At 40.4% G+C, this 19,112-nt stretch overlaps 1 protein-coding gene across 7 annotated transcripts in view; it reads right to left on the bottom strand.

Annotated features, from left to right (window-relative positions):
• Positions 1–7,447: 7,447 nt before the first annotated feature.
• The window catches only part of slc25a22b (solute carrier family 25 member 22b), a 28,050-nt gene continuing 16,385 nt past the window's right edge, over positions 7,448–19,112 (bottom strand). For 2 of the 7 annotated variants that reach the window (XM_081710072.1, XM_081710076.1), the window contains 4 exons: positions 13,329–14,687; positions 9,544–9,666; positions 9,390–9,426; positions 7,449–9,297 (listed from right to left, as the gene is read on the bottom strand). In XM_081710072.1, the coding sequence (XP_081566198.1) occupies positions 14,663–14,687 (25 nt within the window). In that variant the 3' untranslated portion in view covers positions 7,449–9,297; positions 9,390–9,426; positions 9,544–9,666; positions 13,329–14,662. Of the gene's footprint in view, positions 9,298–9,389; positions 9,427–9,543; positions 9,667–10,702; positions 18,921–19,112 lie in introns of those variants that run through there. The other 5 variants (XM_081710074.1, XM_081710073.1, XM_081710077.1 and 2 more) reach the window with 5 other exon arrangements.

Here is a 19,112-nt window from a genome sequence, read left to right as displayed (position 1 = left end):
TCTCTCTCTCTCTCTCTCTCTCTCTCTCTCTCTCTCTCTCTCTCTCTCTCGCTCTCTCTCTCGCTCTCTCTCTCTCTCTCTCTCGCTCTCTCTCTCTCTCTCTCTCTCTCTCACGCACACACATCACCCCACACTCTTCTCACGCTCTCCATCCCTCCCTCAGTTTTCTCTCAATCTTCAACATTCAGTTGTGGGAGTTTTGAGGGCGTCTTGCCTCTTGCCCGTAATGCTTGGCAGCTGGAATCATCAGTCCGTGTCACAGCCAGAGCTGAACACTGTCTATGCTCAACTTCTGTAGCATCAGGCGATGTGTTGCTGACTTGTCGATCCACGAGCTTCCCCAAAGCTAGCATTCTTACATCGATATCGTCACTGTAATTCTATAGAATTATCATAATTAGTCGCATCTCTCCCAGCTCCAGAATCTCACCTATCGTAACTGTCACGGCCACTTCATCTGTTTCAGTTTTCTCAGGTTGGGAAACAGCCTGTTTCATTGTTCATTGGCATAATTATGTAACATATGAATCTCAAGTCTCCAGTCTGGTCGCATCTGTCTACAATTGGCTGCAATTTTTAATCGTGTTGTCGATTTTCATGAGCAATTTAGCGTGTCTGTGAAAAGTGCGAGAGAGTGTCAGCAGCAGCTAAAATAACATTAAGATGCCACATGCTCCATCAGTTGGTGCGTGGCAACATACCAGTTCTCGGTTTTCGAGCGCTCAGGAAGATCTATATAGAATAACACACATCTCTACCTCTTACCGTTGTACTGAAATAATTTGGCGGAGCACTGGTCTGTATGTGAGAGTTTTCCCTCTGAAAGTTCCGTAACCTAAAAACTGCAGTTTTACTGGTGTCTGTCTTTTACGATTTTTTGAAAAGGCACGGCTACCGTAGAGACCCCTAGCGGGAGTTCACGTGATGTGCAATAAATAATTAATCAACATATCTGAGATACATTGCATGTCATTTACCGTATTTAGCGACTTACAATAGTTCTAGTTCTCCATGGAATACATCCTACTGTACTAGTGTGCAGGTTTGAAGGTAGACTAAGCTGTACATCAACAGTAGACTAAGATGTACTTCAACGTTTTAAATGTTTTTTGTGTAAAATTTATATATATATATATGAATCTCATGTCATATATGTGTGTGTGCATGTGCGTGTGTATGTGTGAGAGAGAGAGCGAGAGCGAGAGAGAGAGAGAGAGAGAGAGAGAGAGAGAGAGAGAGAGAGAGAGAGAGAGAGAGAAAGCGTCAGTGTACTCTGGTGAAATTTGTAGAGGTAGTCAAAATGCAGTGAAGTACACCAGAGAAACAGTGCAAAACCAGAAACACAGAAACAGGATGATGAAGGACTGCTGTCTAAATCATCCAATGTATATATATATATATATATATATATATATATATATATATATATATATATATATATATATATATATATATATATATATATGTGTGTGTGTGTGTGTGTGTGTGTGTGTGTGTGTGTGTGTGTTTGTGTAAAGAAGTAAAGGATTGGAGATTATGCAAGTGCTTTGAAGTGGCTAGGGATCATTCCAGTGCTCTGTGAGTAGCCTTTCGTGTACATTTGTAGGCATAATAGGGTGGGTAGTGGGAATTCATTCCACCATCTAGATGCTGATCCAGAAAAGAGTCTAGATGCAAGGCTTCCCTGTCTCTTGAGGGGTGGTGGTTCAAAACATGCTGTACTCGAGGTACGAAGGGTGCATGATGCGTTGTGGGGTGAGTCAAGGATGAAGCAGGACCAGTTTTGGCTTTGTAGACAAATAGCATGGTTTTAAATCTAATGTAGGTGACAAGCTCTTGCTGGAGTTCAGTTTTAGATGATGGGGAACAATTGCTGGACCAAGCACTGACCATGTGGAGAGCATACAAGGGACAAATGAGGTTCACATCATCTCTTGATATGAATTCTCTTGTATTTGGGATACAAACTGCTGCCATGCTGAGTCAGTGGTGCCAGGACTAGGGAGAGTATGTAAAGGAATGTTGAGATTAACTGTGTTAAAGGCAGCAGAAAGTTCTAAGAGGATGAAGCCTGATACTTTGGCTAATCTTGCATCGTGAAGTTTCTCAGTAACTGCAATGTGGGCAGTTTCTGAAGAGTGTGCAGGTTTGAAGCCTGACTGGTTGAGATCCTGGAGTCCATTCAGGGTGAGAATGCTAACTAATTATAAACAACATGTTCCAGGATTCTAGAAAGAAAGAAAGAAGCAGTACCAGTTGTCGGTAGCTGATGATGTCAACAGTATCAAGTGTGTGTGTGTATGTGTTTTATTAATGGGCGTAACCTTTGCTCTCTTGGAGTTGGATATAAATGTAATAAAGCCTTTTTGATGACAGTGATGACAGTGAGTAGGTCCTGGGAGACAGCACTCAGAATTTTAGAGTTGGGTGAAGGGGGGGGGGGTTACAAGAATTTTCAGAACTTCTTCTGGAGGGACAGGAGATAAAGTTGTCAGGGTGTTGGGAGAAGGAGGATAAGGGCTGGAATGTGATGATGAGGAAGAGGGGAAGAATTGGCAGATCTTATTAACTTTTTCCTCAAAGCAAGTGAGAAACTACACTGGGGTTAGGGAAGGTGAGGAAAGAAGAGAAAATAGCATGTAGCCTGTATGCATCTAATGTACATGAATCCTGTTCTTCTTTGCAGGATGACTTTGCAATAGTTGTGCCAGTTGTGTGAACTTCAAGTGGAGGATATGGACCAAGTAGAGATTTGTTTTTTGCTACGATTGTCACCACCTTATCTGAGCTGCTTGTAGTTCACTGTGGTTGCTATGAATTGGCTCACACAGCCAAGTTGTGGAGGGGTGAGCTTTTGATGGCCTAGAGGAGTAGGTTAGTTAGGAATAGGAGTAGTTTTATAAAGAAAGGGAGAAAAAGAACTTATAGGTAGCAGTTTCACGAGGGGGAAAGGTACAGTCCGTGCCTCTCCCCCTCATGAAACTGCTACCTATAAGTTCCAGTCCAGAAACGCTCCTTGGCGGTCCATCTGGGGGTCCATCTGCTCCAAAGGCGCGGCTATGACATCCAGTGGTGACCACCCCTTTGTAGGGACCCAGCCTGAACATACAACATACACAACAATAAGCAGATGCACCTGAACACAAACAAAAAGGCGCTGAGATGCAGCGTCCACTGAAAGGGCAGGCACCGGAGACGTGTCCCTGGCCCTACAGGACACGCAGAGGGGCACATCCGACTATGTCAGACTAAGGCCCACCTGTCACAGCCGCCCAGGGAGAGCCCCCGAGGAAGTCCTCCTCCAGGGCTTTGGGCAGACCCTTCCAGTACTCATGGCCTGCACTCAGGAGTGGGAGAGCACAGGCTACTATATCACTAGCTAGGGATCTAGCCAACTCTAACAGAACACCTATACAGTGGTTCCAGTTGAGCGCTTCAGCTATCTGTTGACCCAGCTCGGTAGCCTTAGCCCCAGGGGGCGTTACCCTCCTTGTCTGGAGCGGCCTCTCTCCTCTCCATCCGGTACGGCTGTGCGCTCCGGTCATGGTCTTCCTCCCAACATCCAGGGATCCAGGCAGCAGCTTGGGATGTCGGCAAGAGTCCCCTGCGCACATCCCCCCAGGGGAGGTCCATTAAGCATCAAGGAATAGGCGTCTAACTCTACACTCTCCTGCAACAGTTTAAATACATACAGACATTAGACACAGAAGCCAGTGCAGGTGTGCGAACATGGGCATGGTCACAAACAAAGAGACAAACTCCTATATCACACAGCAGGCCGTACCACATGACCACTGGGACTGGGAGCAGTCCGTGACAGTTGGCACTTAACCTGGGGGGAGGTCCACTCCAAGCAAAGGGGACAGGCGTAGATGGACTAGGTAAGAGAATAGAAACAATCTACAGAATCTTCAAACTTCATTTATCCGTGAAAGTCCTGTATCTACAGATATTACCTAACCATAGTCGACACTGGACAACTTTCACAATCTCAGAATCACTATACTGCTCACACTACATGACATTTATCTCCTGTGACCTATTGTTGATGTAGAGATGTGTGCACTACAAACAATCACAGACAAGGCTCATGCACGACATGTTCTTTCAACTTGACTGTCATGATTTCCCTCCGATAGCATTGTGGTTCAGCTTGGCTATCTAACATGTATTCCTTTGTGTTTGTTCAGTTCTTGATTTTGCCTTGTTTTATTTCTCCACCCGCCCTTTATTGTCCTCACCCGGTCCTCACTGGCCGTTTTCTGTATTTGAGCCCTGTGTTTTCCTTGTTTTGACACTGGTTATTGTATTATGCCTGTTTGCGACATTCTATATCTCAGTATGCTTCACTTCCGCGTTCTCTATACTACTTTGTTTGCCTATTGTACAGACTTATGTCTAATTGTCTAATTTTATGGTAGACAGTGGAAGGTTCAGCCTTGTAGTTATTTTTCTTACATATCTATGACACTGTGGCTTCCTTTTTCACTTCATAAAGTGTAGTATCTTAATAAGCTAATAATAATAATAATAAAGATTATTAATAATTTTTATGTTCTTAATAATGGATTCTTTTCTTAGCTCACGGTTTGTATGGAATAAAAATAAAATTGTAATCAATTACTTTTAAATGTACAATTTGAAATTGTTCTTTTAATCAGTTTTAATCAAATGCATACTATTTCAGTTATGTATCTACTATTTATGCCATTCATTAGTTACTGACTTTGAGAACAAACTCAGCTAAAAACAATAATAATAACTTACATTAAAACCATATGTGACGGTGGCTGCACAGAGGGAGCAAGAGGCGAGGTTGCTAGAAAGTGCTCTTTATTCTCCATAGGTGAATGCACAAAGGTTTGGCAATGAAAATGAAAATCAAGAATGCTTTGCTTGGTATGGTGTGGTGTGGTTTGGCTTGGCTTGGTCTGGCTTGGTCACTTTTCACGGTAAGCCATTAATGCGCAGTGTCCTCCCTACCAACCTGCGGGTTGAAATAGGTGACGGGAGAGACAAAGTACAGGTGCACCGGGTTAGTAGGCAGGTGATTGGGAATGAGGTAGGCGTTTCCCTTGTATCTCACTGTGAGTGGGCATGGTTCCCCTGCGGAGAGGCTGACCCTTCGTGACACCATAATACCATTTTAATATAAAATCTATAATATAAACTTCTATACCGTATTGAATTCCCACTGAATGTATATTACAAAGAATAAATAAATCAAATAATTGATGGCATAAAAAGCAGCCCACTGGTCTATACATACACATATACAGTTATGTGTAATAATAGCAGTGTGTTTAAAACAACGGAGAAAAAGTTCAATCCTCATAAGAGCTTTTATTTCCATATACACAAAGGCACTGGGAGCACTGCACATTCAATTCCAAATGAAAACATGAACGAAATATCAATTTTTAAACTGAAAATGAAGAAAAAAAGAATAATGGGCTGTTAAAAAAAATAGCAGTGTCTTCATTTTCATTTACAAACTCGAATATTTACCATATAAACTGAAGGTTGTTTACAGATTTAGCTTTTCTATTGATCACTGAACTAATATTTAGTTGTATAACCTTTATTTCTTATAACTGCTTTGCATCTGTGTGGCATGGAGTCAACTAACATCTGACACCTGTGAACAGATATTCCAGCCCAAGCTGACTGGACTACATTCCACAGTTCTTCTGCATTCTTGGGCTGCACATCAAAAACAGCATTTGCACATCAAAAACAACATTTCTCAATTGAGAATTGAGGTCTGGGGATTGGGTTGGCCACTTCGTGACATCAGTTTTTATTAGTCTGGAATCAGGATGTTGCTCGCTTGCTGGTGTCTTTGGGGTCATTGTCCTGCTGAAACATCCATATCAAGGGCATTTCTTCTTCAGCATAAGGCAACATGATCTCTTCCAGCATTTTAATATATTCAAACTGGTCCATGGTGCTTGGTGTGCGATAAATGGGTCCAACTCCAAAGTATGAGAAACATCCCCAAACCATTATGCTTGCACCTCCATGTTTTACAGTTTTCAGTGTACTGTGGCTTGAATTCAGTGTTTATGGGTCGTCTCACAAACTGTCTGTGGCCTTTAGACCCAATAAGAACAATATTGCTCTCATCTGTTCATAGAATGTTGTGCCACTTCTCTTTAGGCCAGTCAGTGTGTTCTTTGGCAAACTGTAGTCTTTTCAACACGTCGTTTTTTCAGAAATGGTACTTTACGAGGGTTTCTTGCAAATAGTTTGGCTTCACGTAAGCGTGTTCTGATTGTTGCAGTACTCACAGGTAACTGAAGATCTTCTTTGATTTCCCTGGAGCTGGTCATTGGATGCTTCTTTGCCATTCTTGTTATTCTATGATCTACGCAGATGGAATTATTGCTTTTCCTACTACATGTTTCGGATTTTGTTTGCCATTTTACAGTATTTGAGATCATTTTAGCTGAGCAGCCAATTATTTTCTGCACTTCTTTATATGTTTTCCCCTCTCCAATCAACTTCTTGATCAAAGTTCTTTCTCCTTCGGTACAATGTCTGGAACGACCGATTTTACTCACTGAGCAAGGGCTAAAACCAGCAGGTACATTTGCTGTCCTCCTTCTTTAAATAAGGGCCATAATTGAGACCTGTTTCTTCATAGAATGAATGACCTAACTAATTGAACTCCACATTACTATTAATTTGAACACACCCCTTTCATTAAATGAGTCAATTACACCCAATTAGCATCATACATGTCACGACTATTGATTCTGTTGCTTGCCCATTACTCGGCTACACCTAGCCATGAATTTTTCCCATGTTGTATTATCTTTTCTACCAAAATCAGTAATTAAATACATTAGTGATGTTAGACTGCTATTATTTTGCACATAACTGTACATAGCATGTGTGCATCTGTATGTAGGTGTATTGGGTTTTAACCTTGAGTTATGTAGCCAGACATCTCAGTAAGATATGATCTAATGATGCTGGCTTCTTGTTCCTGCTGCCAATTCATTCATATCTTCCTCACCCTCTCTCTCTCTCTCTCTCTCTCACACTCTCTGCCTCTTCTCACCCCTCACAGTTTTTGGTGTGACTTGCAAGGCTGTGTTACGCATTTGCGAATCTCTCTAATTATGTTTTTCAGCATCATCTCTGTTTGCGTCACAGGTATCACCATCTCATTTGCGACCCTAACCCTGCCTTCCCAGCTCAGAGTTCCTGCACTTAAAAATCACCCAGTTAGTCATTCACATGCAGCACTTCTTCACACAATTTTCTTCATAGTTATTTTATCTCCAGATTATTCTCTCTCTAAATCTTTCTCTGAAACAGTGAAAAATCCATAAACTCACTCTGAGTTTTGATCAGGCTACCTGATCCGCAGCTTTCATCTTGCTTGGGTTTCATGGCTGATCAACCATGAGGGTGTAAGTGATTCATCTGCCTCAGTCTGCCCCAAACACATACTATGCACAGAACTGACCACATATCACATGGCTAAAATAGTGGCGTCCCAACAATCCCCTTGACAACCAGATTATAATCCAGAATGTAATTTGCCTGGTTAAATGAAGCATAAACAAATAAAGAAGATGGAATTTCTAAAGTAGATTTGCATAGATGATTTTAATGTCTTGGCAGAAGCCAAAGCAGCAATTTCTGAAAATATTGAATCATATGGGATCTGGTATGATTTTGGAAGGGTATCTTCTCTCAAGAGACAGGTAAGACATGCCTCAAAACTTTCTTCTGTACTAGAACTCAGATGGTGGAATGAACACTCACTACCTGTCCAAACATTAGAATCTCTTGCTAACATTTAGAAGAACTGCAGAAACACTCAACATAAACATTCGCTATAAATCTGTCAAAGATATAAAACAGCATCAGAAACAATCACAAATAAAACAAGCTTATAATATATTTAACAAGGGCATATGAATTTCTTCAAAAATGTCTTCACAAAGCAAGCTTAGGTAACCTATTTCACATTCAGTTAGGAGTGCTGGCCAGTCAAACTTCCATTTAGCAGCCGAGACATTCAGATAATCTTGATACATGTCAACCTCAAATGAAACAGGACATAATTAAAGTAACTAGTAGACATGCAATAATATTGAGGACAATAACAGAGATGATAAGTAATCCTAATTCCAAAACCTTGTTCCAAAAGGATCCAGTAAATCTTCTCAATGATCCTGGAGCCTGGTCCGATGGATCTGCCTTGTAATGAAGAGAAGACAAATCCTGAATAATGTCCTGAAGGTAACTGCTAGGGTCAACAGCAATACACCCACTTAGGGTGTATTATTGAACAGGTACCACCTTGGGTGGATAGTATAGAGTCTAAAGCCAGGTGGTTTTCCATGATCATCAATTTGTGTGATGACAGACTGAGTGATGTTACAGAGAGTGAATGCTGTATTATTAATCATTTGGTCTACCTGTTTGGGAAGCTATGAATCTGATATAGTGACTGCATAACTTCATAAGAAGGAAATAGAGCTCCTAGCATTCAGGACCATAAAATCTGTTGACATGTCAAGCTTGGACCACTAGCGTCATCAGTGCTATAACTAGCTAATAATTGATTAAGGTCAGTGGGCTTGCCTTTGTCTGTATTTCATTGTGCAAGGTTGATATTGGTGCTTGCACTATGTGTACTCCTTATAGAAGGAAATAAATATACAAGGGTGCATCTACTGTTAAATGTAGAGGGTAAATCATGCCATGCCATAGTTCCACATAGCCAAAAATGTTAGGCGGTACAGGAAATTGACAAAATTCACAACATGTAAAGCTGTTTGGAGTAATGAGATATATGACCCATAGGTAGTGAAGTAGTGTTGCATGCATCCTTTCCTATTCCTATTCGTTAATGTCAAGCCTTGTCACGTTATGTCTGGCCTCTATTCTCATGCTTAATGTGACATAACTGAAGCTTGGTAGGTCTGCCTGTTCATCCAGCTGTAAAAAGGTTGTTCCCTTTGTGAAACTGCCTTCTCAGAGATAGCTTAGATGTCTTGTGCACACAACACAATGAGGAAATGGTTAATCATTATTTATACAGCTCATGGAGTTGATTATTTCCACAATTATGGCGTCGTATGCCCTCATCTGACATGTGAGCGCAATCGGCATGAAATAAGTTCAGTACAGCATGTATACGTATGGTGAAGGTCTGGAGGTTTCACATAATTCGTCTCATCCTTGATGGTTATCGTGAGTTTAGCTTGTTGATCTTGTAGTCTTGTCTTTTAGGCATTAGGCTACATTAGGGCATCTGGATCCTCAGCTTCTTGTCTGTAACAGGATATAACAAGCAGTGTATAACAAACAATTTTTTGCCTTTTCCTGTTTTTATTATTTTGTCTCCTGAGCTCTGTTTCACCCACCTGCTTCTGACTGTCTCCAATACTCGGTCCTGGGGCGCTGGTATCAATTTACAGTGAGAAACAGTGTCCATGTTTACTTCACTTCACATTTAAAAGCAGAATCCATAATCAACAGATAAAGACCCAGCTAGGTTCTATAGTCATGTTTCCTCACCATGACCTGCTGACCTGGAATGATCAGATCCTCCTTCAACTGGTGTGGCTTAGGTGTCCTGGATTGTCCATTTTATACACACCATGTGAACTAGAGAGTGAATTTGAGTGGCCAGGTACAGGGCTGAAAATTAAGGGTGGGGGGATGGGAGACAAGACACAAGGCACAAAAGACAAAACAGCAAGACAGGTGGCATGTACTACTCACAAACAAGGGCCCATAGCACATACTACACTATCCAACTAAGCTGAGTGGTAAGCTTCAACGTGAAGAAAACCACTGTGTTCCTGCATCAGACAAGATGTCAGGAACCTACAGTCCTCATGCACAAAGTCCTAGAGGTGGTGCAGGTACCAGCGCTGATTTCAGCTGTTCAAAAGCATCCCATGTGGCATCTGTGTGATGGGGACATGTTGTCCTGGGTTAAGTAGATTGGATAGCGATTGTGAAATAGCAGTGTAGGAAGCAATACAGGAATCAATACAGGGCCTACAGTAGTTGCAGAGACCTAAGAAAACTAGCAATTTGTGAACTGTAGTGGGACGTGACATTGCAACAATAGCAGAGCTTCTAGCAGGCAAAATTCCCCTAGAGCCCGGACTAACCAACTGCCCTAAATACAATATTCCATCACACCCCAGCTTTTAGACAGCTAGCCTTGTGACTTTACTCACCAAAAAATTCAAAAGAGCCTTTAAATATTTTTCCATGCATGTTCTGGTCCTCACCATTTAAAAACACATCATCAGCATACTGGATGATAACAGAGGAATGCAACATATGCTCTGCCTGAGAGAGATACTTCCTGAGTGCGAGGTTGAGGTGTTATGAAAACCTTGCAGTAATCTCAACCAAGAGTCCACTGATACTGCACTGCACATCACCCACAGTGAATGCAATCCAGGGCTGGCTTTCAGGGGCTAGACCCAAAACCATTATCCATGTCAACCACAGAAAAGCAGCTGCGAGTAGCAGGGTTCTACAGAAAGCTTTTACTCCTTAAAACTTTACATATTGATTACATTTATATATATATATATATATATATATATATATATATATATATATATATATATATATATATATATTTATTTATTATTTATTTTGATTTTTTTCCAGCTTGAGAGTTCTGCATAGTATCAGTAGCTGTTCCCAGGAGTGCACTCTTTTGGACCGAGATCTCAGAAGTTGTTCCTGAGATTTTTAGAGGCATTCTCCCAGTTTGGGGGTACAGCCCCTAGTGCTATGATTACCACAAAAACCACAGTTGCCTTCACTCTCCACTTCTGCTGCAGAGGAGTTACCCGTGCCTCACCACAAACATTCCAATGCATGAATGTCCTATATGTTTATGCAGATGACAAATAACTAGACTTGATTTGATTCCTAGAATGGCGAACCGAAGTAATATAAGTAATCCCATAAGTAATTCATTACCTAAGGTGCACCGCCATCCTGGCAAAGAAATCAACACACAAGAGTATTACTCTTCCTTGCATTTCTACCAATCATTGCTCACTGTATTAGTAAATCATGTCTCAGTTGGTTAGAACAGGAAATCTCTGATTGACTGGAATTTTGACACAAACCTTTCGTAAGCACTTATAAAGACCTTATAGGTAAGTATGTCCATTCAGTGGCCATCTTGGCTTTGTGTCCGGGCAGTTATTTCAAATCAAACCAGTCTCCTAAATCTCCTAAAGGGGAGAAATCTATATACTCAAAACTGGTTGCTGAAAAATTGTTTCAAACATATTTCAAATTACTGGTACAAGCTAACAATTATGGCACAAAAATGGGCTCTTTTGTTCTAATAACACAAAAAGGTTTATTTTTCAGGATGTTCCGGCTTCTACGCAATTGCAGACAACAAGTCAAACATTTGACAACCCCAAACTTAAAATATGAAAGGTCTAGCTTATTTACAATTACTCTTTTAGTAACCAGGCGATTTCTTTTTATTGGAGACAGGACTTGCCGTAATACATGCTAAGCGTTATGAGCTTTCCCATCTATTTTTTACTCAGTTTAGTGTCTCATATAGACTGTCTCTGTAACATATGAGTTTGGAATGTGGAGAGTGCTGTTCAGTTTTCCAAGTTACATGCATTGCTGAATATGTTTGCATTCACACTTGATGAATATTCGGACAAAATGATGGACTACTCGGGTCAAAATCTCTTGTTGCATATGTTCTCTTAAATTAAAATAGCAAAAAAGAAGGAACAAATGCGAGTATTTTGCTAGTATTTTGTTCGCACTGTAAAAACCTGAGTAGCAAGTATGTCATTAAAATGTCATTAAAAGCAACCATCAGACTCAACTTGTCAATATTCTGTTTGGCGACTTGTCAACCAAAAGTCAACTGGCCAAAGTGGGCTGTTATATGAAGTGTGTTTTAACAAGAATGCCTCCTAATAGCCAGTCTAGAATAATCTTAATATCCTGTAATGACTCCCTGTTGGTTGGATATTGCTTTGTATGTTAAGGAGGGTGACCTGTAAGACCCACAGGTTACGTGTTTAGAAGACCTCAGTCATCCTTATCTGCACACCAGATTATGTGATCAGTGAGATCAAATAGTTTCAGAAAGGCAATGCTCCACACACAGGAAACAGCAATAACTGACAGTGAACAATTCAGAGACCTCAAAAAGTCAATTTCAATTATTCCAAATTTGCCCAGAGAAAACTCCCATGAAATAATTTTAGTCAAATATGAGCTGGCTCAACCTGAGTGATAAAAACAATTACTCCTTTAAGACCACATTTCATCTGATAAAGTAGTGATTTAAGATGCTGTATCAGTCAGTAAAGAAACATCCCATTCCCCTGTTTGAGCAATAACAAAGAGACAGCTTTCTACACATTTAGTGAAACAAAAATGGGCAGAAGCAGCAGGGCAAACTAGTATAACTGATTATCCATCAGAGTTAGCAGATGCATTTGTGCTCACACCATTTTAGGTGCTTGGACATCAGTGACGTCTGATTCACTGTCCTCATAGGTTCCCATTATCACAGGGTTATGACTCACAGTTGGCATATATAGCAGCCAAGTTTGGAAACAGTCCAGTTTGGGCCACAGGGTTCACATCAGAGTAACATGGCTGTCTTAAAGGAGGGGCTGCAGGTGTCCTTAATGCGGTTCCTGTCTTGCTAACAGTTAGCGAGTTTCTGTTCAGAGTCATTTAATCACCTCTAAAGCCTCTCATGTGTTTTCTTAGCATTTGAAGCAGATGTTCTATGCTTTTTACACTCTTCAATTAGTCTAGCAACTTGCATGACTAGTCCAGCAATTTGCTCCACCTGTTGTAAGGATCTGAACATCCAATACAGTTTAATAGCAAGTAAGCATTCTTCAAAATCATCATTTTTGCTAGCACATCCCAAAACCTTTTTACACTCATCTAGGGTCCATGTGCTATCAGTGGGAAAAAAAAAAAACCTTTGTGGAAGAAATGCTGAGTTTTCCACACACTTTTTCACAGCTTTATCTATTATCTCCTTGAATTGCATGGGCACCTCAATCACTCCCTTAACGAAAGTGCTGTTTTTTCAATTAGAACTTTTCCAGGAATCTTTCCCTAAATTCACTCGAACTTCCACATCAGTAGTCATGGTTAGATAACAGGATAACAAACAGCTTTAGCAACAAATTCACATAGCAGCTTTCTTCTCTCAATACCCAAGAGTATATCCTTCATACTGACCCTGTCTTTTTTGTCTTAGAAGAACCCAAACTCAGTCAATATTTCTCTTGGTTTAGAATAATGGTGTTACTCACCAAAGAGTTGTCAGTGTGTCATCTGGGGCATGGCACCAAATTGTTAAAAGTTCTGGCAAAGAAGAGATTGTATTTACCATATGATTCACAATGTTTGTATGTGTGCATAAAGTAACTTCAGTTTGTTAGCCTGAAGGTGGTAGCCAGTCTACATCTACACAGGAGAAAGGTCAGGCATAATGAGAGAGGGAGAGAGAGAGGAGGCGAGATGGGAGGGATAGATAGGGAGAGGCATGGATCAGGCCTCAGAGGTCTTACCTGCTTTTACAGAGACACAGCGTATCATACCAAGACACAGAGACAGTCAGAAGAATTGCAGAAGCAATTAACATAAACCTTAGGTGTAAATCTGTTAAACATAATGTAAAACAGAATCAGAAGCAATCATAAATGAAACACGCATGTTATGTATATTGGAGGATGAAGACTAAAGAACCACTTCAGTGCACCTAAATAATCATCATTCCTGTACTTTCTTTGTGTTTTCCCTCTGACAGGGTTTTAACTTAATGATAACCATAAATTCAGGCTTAGTACAGAAGTATTCCTTCCATGGAGACAGCTAAACACTATTGTAACTTGCTCTGCACAACTGCTAAATGCTGGAAATGTAAACATACATGAATTGCCATATTAGTCTTGCTACCAATCTGATCAAGGTATTCAGGTGGAAATCAGGGACACTAGTGATAAATGAATATTGAAAGATTGATCGGCAAAGCAATTAATTTCTGATTTCTTTCATTGTGCTAGGAATATATAGAACAAAACTGAAAGTTTTCCTGTAATATAGTAACTCTTAATGCTTTTGAATAACCCTGACATCTGTGCGTTTGAGATGTCACAAATGAAGTACATCATTCTGAGTATTATTATGTAGAAGCATAGATGTAAAAATTTATTTTTACATGCATATACTACATGAAAAAGTTCATTCTCTATTTCCCCCCTGCCCCCAGCCCCATTTCAACAACAAAGCTGCAAATATAGAAAACCTATCAAGGCTCTAGTCCAGACTCTGTCTATTGCCTGTATCTCAGTTTCAAAGCAGCTACTCTGGCAGAAGATGAAAGATTGGCCTTATTATGAGCAGAAAACAGAATAGTAAAATCAGAGGAAGACTATAGTGGGTAGCTGTGCCCCCCCACACACACACACACTCATACATACACACAGGGAAGGCAGAACACACACACAAGCTCTGTTGGTAGAGGTTGTCTCTCTGGCGCGCTTCATGGTCTCAGTCCTCAGTCGATGCAAGCCCACCACTCCAGTTGCATGGAACAGAGCCCCCGGACACGTCTGTGACACCTCTGTGACACGCAGCCAGATCTTTAACATCGCAGGTCAAAATGTGATCTATTTTCAGGGACATGAAAACACACAAAATCAATCCCAGTGCCCAGAGGGAGAATGGAGGACAAAACTGGGTAGGTAAGCTTGGAAAAGAGAGGAGGAGAGAAGAAATAAAAGAGAGCTGAAAGAGAGGGAGAAAGAGGTGGGGGGAGAGGCAAAATGTGTGGATGAATAACAAATGCAAAGCAAATTAGATCAGCCACAAAACACGTTCCTCTTCAGTGTATTTCCTACATATGCTAATATTTCCATAATACACTCATGTGTGCCATTCTAAGGTCATGGGCTTTAGCCATTTTCTTGGAATGAAGGATTCATGAACTCTACTTTCCCCACGCACTTTTTATACAAACATTTATTTATTACACATTGTAGGTGTACAGTTAAAGACTGTAGCTCATCTGTTGCCTAGTACATGCCAGCCGTCTTCCAACTGTTCATCAGTGGTTGATTCTGCCCTTTTTGGTTGGATATTTTTGGATGACAGACCACTATCATCATACCAGCGATGACAGTGTGAAAGATGTAAAAATACAATAATACACCCACGACCACAACAGCATCAGAATCAGTGTCACTGCTGTGTTTAGAATGGTTCACCATTTAATTTATACTCAGTCAGTAGTGATCCCATGGTCCAAAGGTGACCCTTGATGAATGAGTGTGGCTGACAAGCTGTGCATGACATCAGATGGCTTACAGTATTTAACCTGACACCTATAAAATAAATAAAGTGGGCAATGACTGTAGGTGTACGATTGGTGAATATGTAAGTGGCTATTATATTCAAACAAATCATTATTTGTGATATTCAACCCTACATGATGCTAATATTATTAACAGTTAAGAGGTATCTAAAGAGATTAGAAAGTGCTAGAGCAAATTTCTTTCCTTTTTTTTCTATGAACCTCCGAAGAGTGTTTTATTGTTTCCTATTTGGCAAAAACATTTGTTATATAAACTCATTAAAATGGGAGTAGGAGGGAAACAAGAGTGATTGAACTTGTATATTTTCTCCTCAGCCTTGGCTTGGTGTGACAGGACTGTGGATATTCAATATCACTATCAACAAACTGGCTGAAAGGATGGGCAGGCTTCTCTGAGTAGTCCCACAGATGACCTGGTTCACCATTGTATAGCACTTCCGAGCGTCAGGAATGCTCTCGCCCTGCAGAATGTGCTGGAAGCAAATCAACATACCAAAGAGTGAAACATTCAGACCAATCCACTTTTACAAAAACCTGATTACTATAAGTGCTATTCACACACAAACCAAAAAAAAAACATTTTTGAATTACCTAAATTTACAGGCGAAGACAAATTGCCCAACATTCAGAGAGTGAATAATACGTTGACTACACAGCCAGCAAAACACAAAAAAACCCTGAGCAAACAAGGAGACTATTCATCAAACAAAACCTGTGTGTTTGGGGGGTGGCGGGGGGGGGGCTGATGTGATTTTCACTTTCCGGTCGTGGTTTATAATCTTCGTACCAGTATTGAGCATGAATACCAGAATGGAGAGAAAGAGAGAAGAAAGAGAGTCAGAGACAGAGAAAAAAGAGAGGAAGAGACCAAGAAAACAAAAGACAAAGCGAGAGACAGAGAAAAAAGGAAACAGAGACAAAGCGAGACAGAGACAGAGAGAAAGCCAGACAGAGATAAGGGGCTGCGTGCTGGCGTGCAGTGCACCGTGATGGACGGAGCTCTGATCCTTGTGTGCTGAACAGCAGCTCAGAGCCACATCCAGGGCTTCCCCTGCAGACACAGCCACCCACCCACAAGTAGTGCAGCCCTCCAGCTGGCCTGATTCATTTGGTCACTTAGTGGAATGTCTTCCAGGCCCTGAAATTCACCATTATGCCTTTTACATTCCTTTCTCATGACCCCTCTTCGCTTATCTATCTTAAATCGATCTTTCTTTATCACTGATATGGTCATCATCTGCAGTTTCTTTCCCTTTTTTGATCTCTTTCATTTTCGTCTTAGATTTTAAACAGAATATCTTTTGGTTTTGGCTTGCATGTGCAAAATAAGACAAATTTAACAAACAAATTTCTAATACACTGCACAATGTCACCATCACAATTGTACATCAATGAGAGTAATGGCTATCTTTTAATATTTATGCATCAATAAATGACCAATTGATTGGCCACAACTTACAAATTTTACATGATTGCTTTAGGCCCTTACAAAACACTGTTGATAGTTTTTACAACACAGAACCGCACACGTAGCTCAATAAAGGGCAATTTATTATGAAGCTCCTTGATTTTTAATAGGTTGTTTTGTCCAATGATGTAACGCTCTCCATTGGGGATAACATCAAGGTGGGTGACCGCTATATGTTTGTATCAAATGAGTCTCATTTTTTCTAATAGCTTTGCAGGATGTGAAATTAACTTGCCTTTTATCTCTGTTTTAATTTCTCAGTGTATTAAATGTGAGCTTATAATTGGGGTCTTTTTTCTTTTTCGTTTACTTTAAATTAAAATAATTTCCATTTACATGCATTAACTACTAACTCCACAGATATCAAATCTTACTAAATCTAAGTATGCAAATGAGCACTCAGGGCCAGTAAAATTGGTGCTGAAATTATTTTGTTGTTTGGTCAAGAATAAATAACTTTGTATGAGTGTGTATGTCTGTGTGAGTGTTTGTTTTGGTGTGTGTGTGTAATGAGTAAGGAGGAATGGAGAAGAGGTAAAAAGCACAGCAACAGGTCTGTCAGCATATTTATTTTTATACTGAGATCTAAAAAGAAGATTATACACAATCACACACACACACACACACACACACACACACACACACAGACAGACTGAGAGACAGACAGACAGACCGAGAGACAGACAGACAGACAGACAGACAGATAGACAGATAGATAGATAGATAGATAGATAGATAGATAGATAGATAGATAGATAGATAGATAGATAGATAGATAGATAGATAGATAGATAGATAGATAGATAGATAGATAGATAGATATCAAGGGCTGAGATATCCTGTCTGACATATCCATTTTCCTCATACATACTGAACAGAAAAAAGGTTTATACCAAAACCGATTAACTGATTATCATGTAAAAACGAAAAGACACACACACAAAAAAACAAACAAACAAACAAAAAAACCCAGCAGAAACTCTCTTTCAGGTCCCTGGACTCCTTGCTCTTCACACTGGCCTCTAACTCTACACATTAGGTAAAGGACAGGCCTATAGAGATGAAAAGGAAACCACTACACTGTGGAGGGCTGGGCCGTCCCAGGGCTAGGATGCAGGGCTACAGCTGCAGAATGAGAAAACTGCACTTTTTCCGGCTGAATGGAAAAACGGTTAGATTGAATGAAACAGCGGTGAAGGTAAAATATAATATTCAAAATTGTTAATATCATCATGAACTGCTTACCTACTGATCAATGTGCTGCAAACAATAAATATTTAAATATGAAAACCCCAGCATCTATTTCTGTTTAAAATGTATTAATGCAAATTGTATTTTAATAATATTTAAAATTATTTCTGTATGTAGAATGCAGAATTTGAAAGTTAAGAGAAGTGACATACACACATATTAGCATTAATTTGATCAGCTAGTTTCTGTTGACATATGGATCTTAGTTTTCATCATATATTAATGGGCTTCTTGACTCATTAATGTATGAGTTGAAATTTATTGGGATTGTCGTCAAAAGATTTTAATGAAAAATCTTTTCTCTGGCACAGAGGATAACTGCAGTGTACTGTATCGCATACAAGTGTCAAACTGACCTTGACATTTAACAGTTCACTAATGAATGTACATAATTGTACAGTTGATGTTTGACTGGACATGTATTTAAACCACCTAGCTGCCTAAAACTCACCATGTTCTGCCCTTGACCAAGTCTAGAACCAAAAGAGCTGGTCTGACACACACACACACACACACACACACACACACACACACACACACACACACACACACACACACACACACAGAGTTAGCCTTTCTCCATTTAAAAATGCTGGTCCCAGTTTTGTAGTCCAGTTTTAGGAGACCAGATCCTCTGATGCACCATGCACTCAGCTCCCTGATCTGGACTCCGTGATCAGGCTGAGGACAGTCTCGCCGACCCCAAGGAAATACACAACCTGCGCAATCCCAAATAGAGGGGCTATGACCAAGACACGGCAGTATGCCCCCTTCAGGAAGGCGGAGGGACCCTCGTTACACAAGATCTTACTGAGGAAGAGAGAATTACACAGGAACAACCACTGCACAGACCAGACACAAGGCTGTGACATTTACCGTAGATGCGATTTTAGGATTTTGATAATGAAGTATATCTTGTGGCCAGTGAAAGAGGGACAGTAACAGAGCAAGGAAGAAGTGAGAGACAGAGGGAGCAGCAACAGAGATGAGGAAGGGGACCGA

The sequence above is a fragment of the Electrophorus electricus genome, chromosome 3, assembly GCF_041902795.1.
Source record: "Electrophorus electricus isolate QZ-2024a chromosome 3, ASM4190279v1, whole genome shotgun sequence".
Taxonomy (NCBI): Eukaryota; Metazoa; Chordata; class Actinopteri; order Gymnotiformes; family Gymnotidae; genus Electrophorus; species Electrophorus electricus.
The sequence above is the reverse complement of the archived record's forward strand: the minus strand, read 5'-3'. Positions and strand labels throughout refer to the sequence as shown.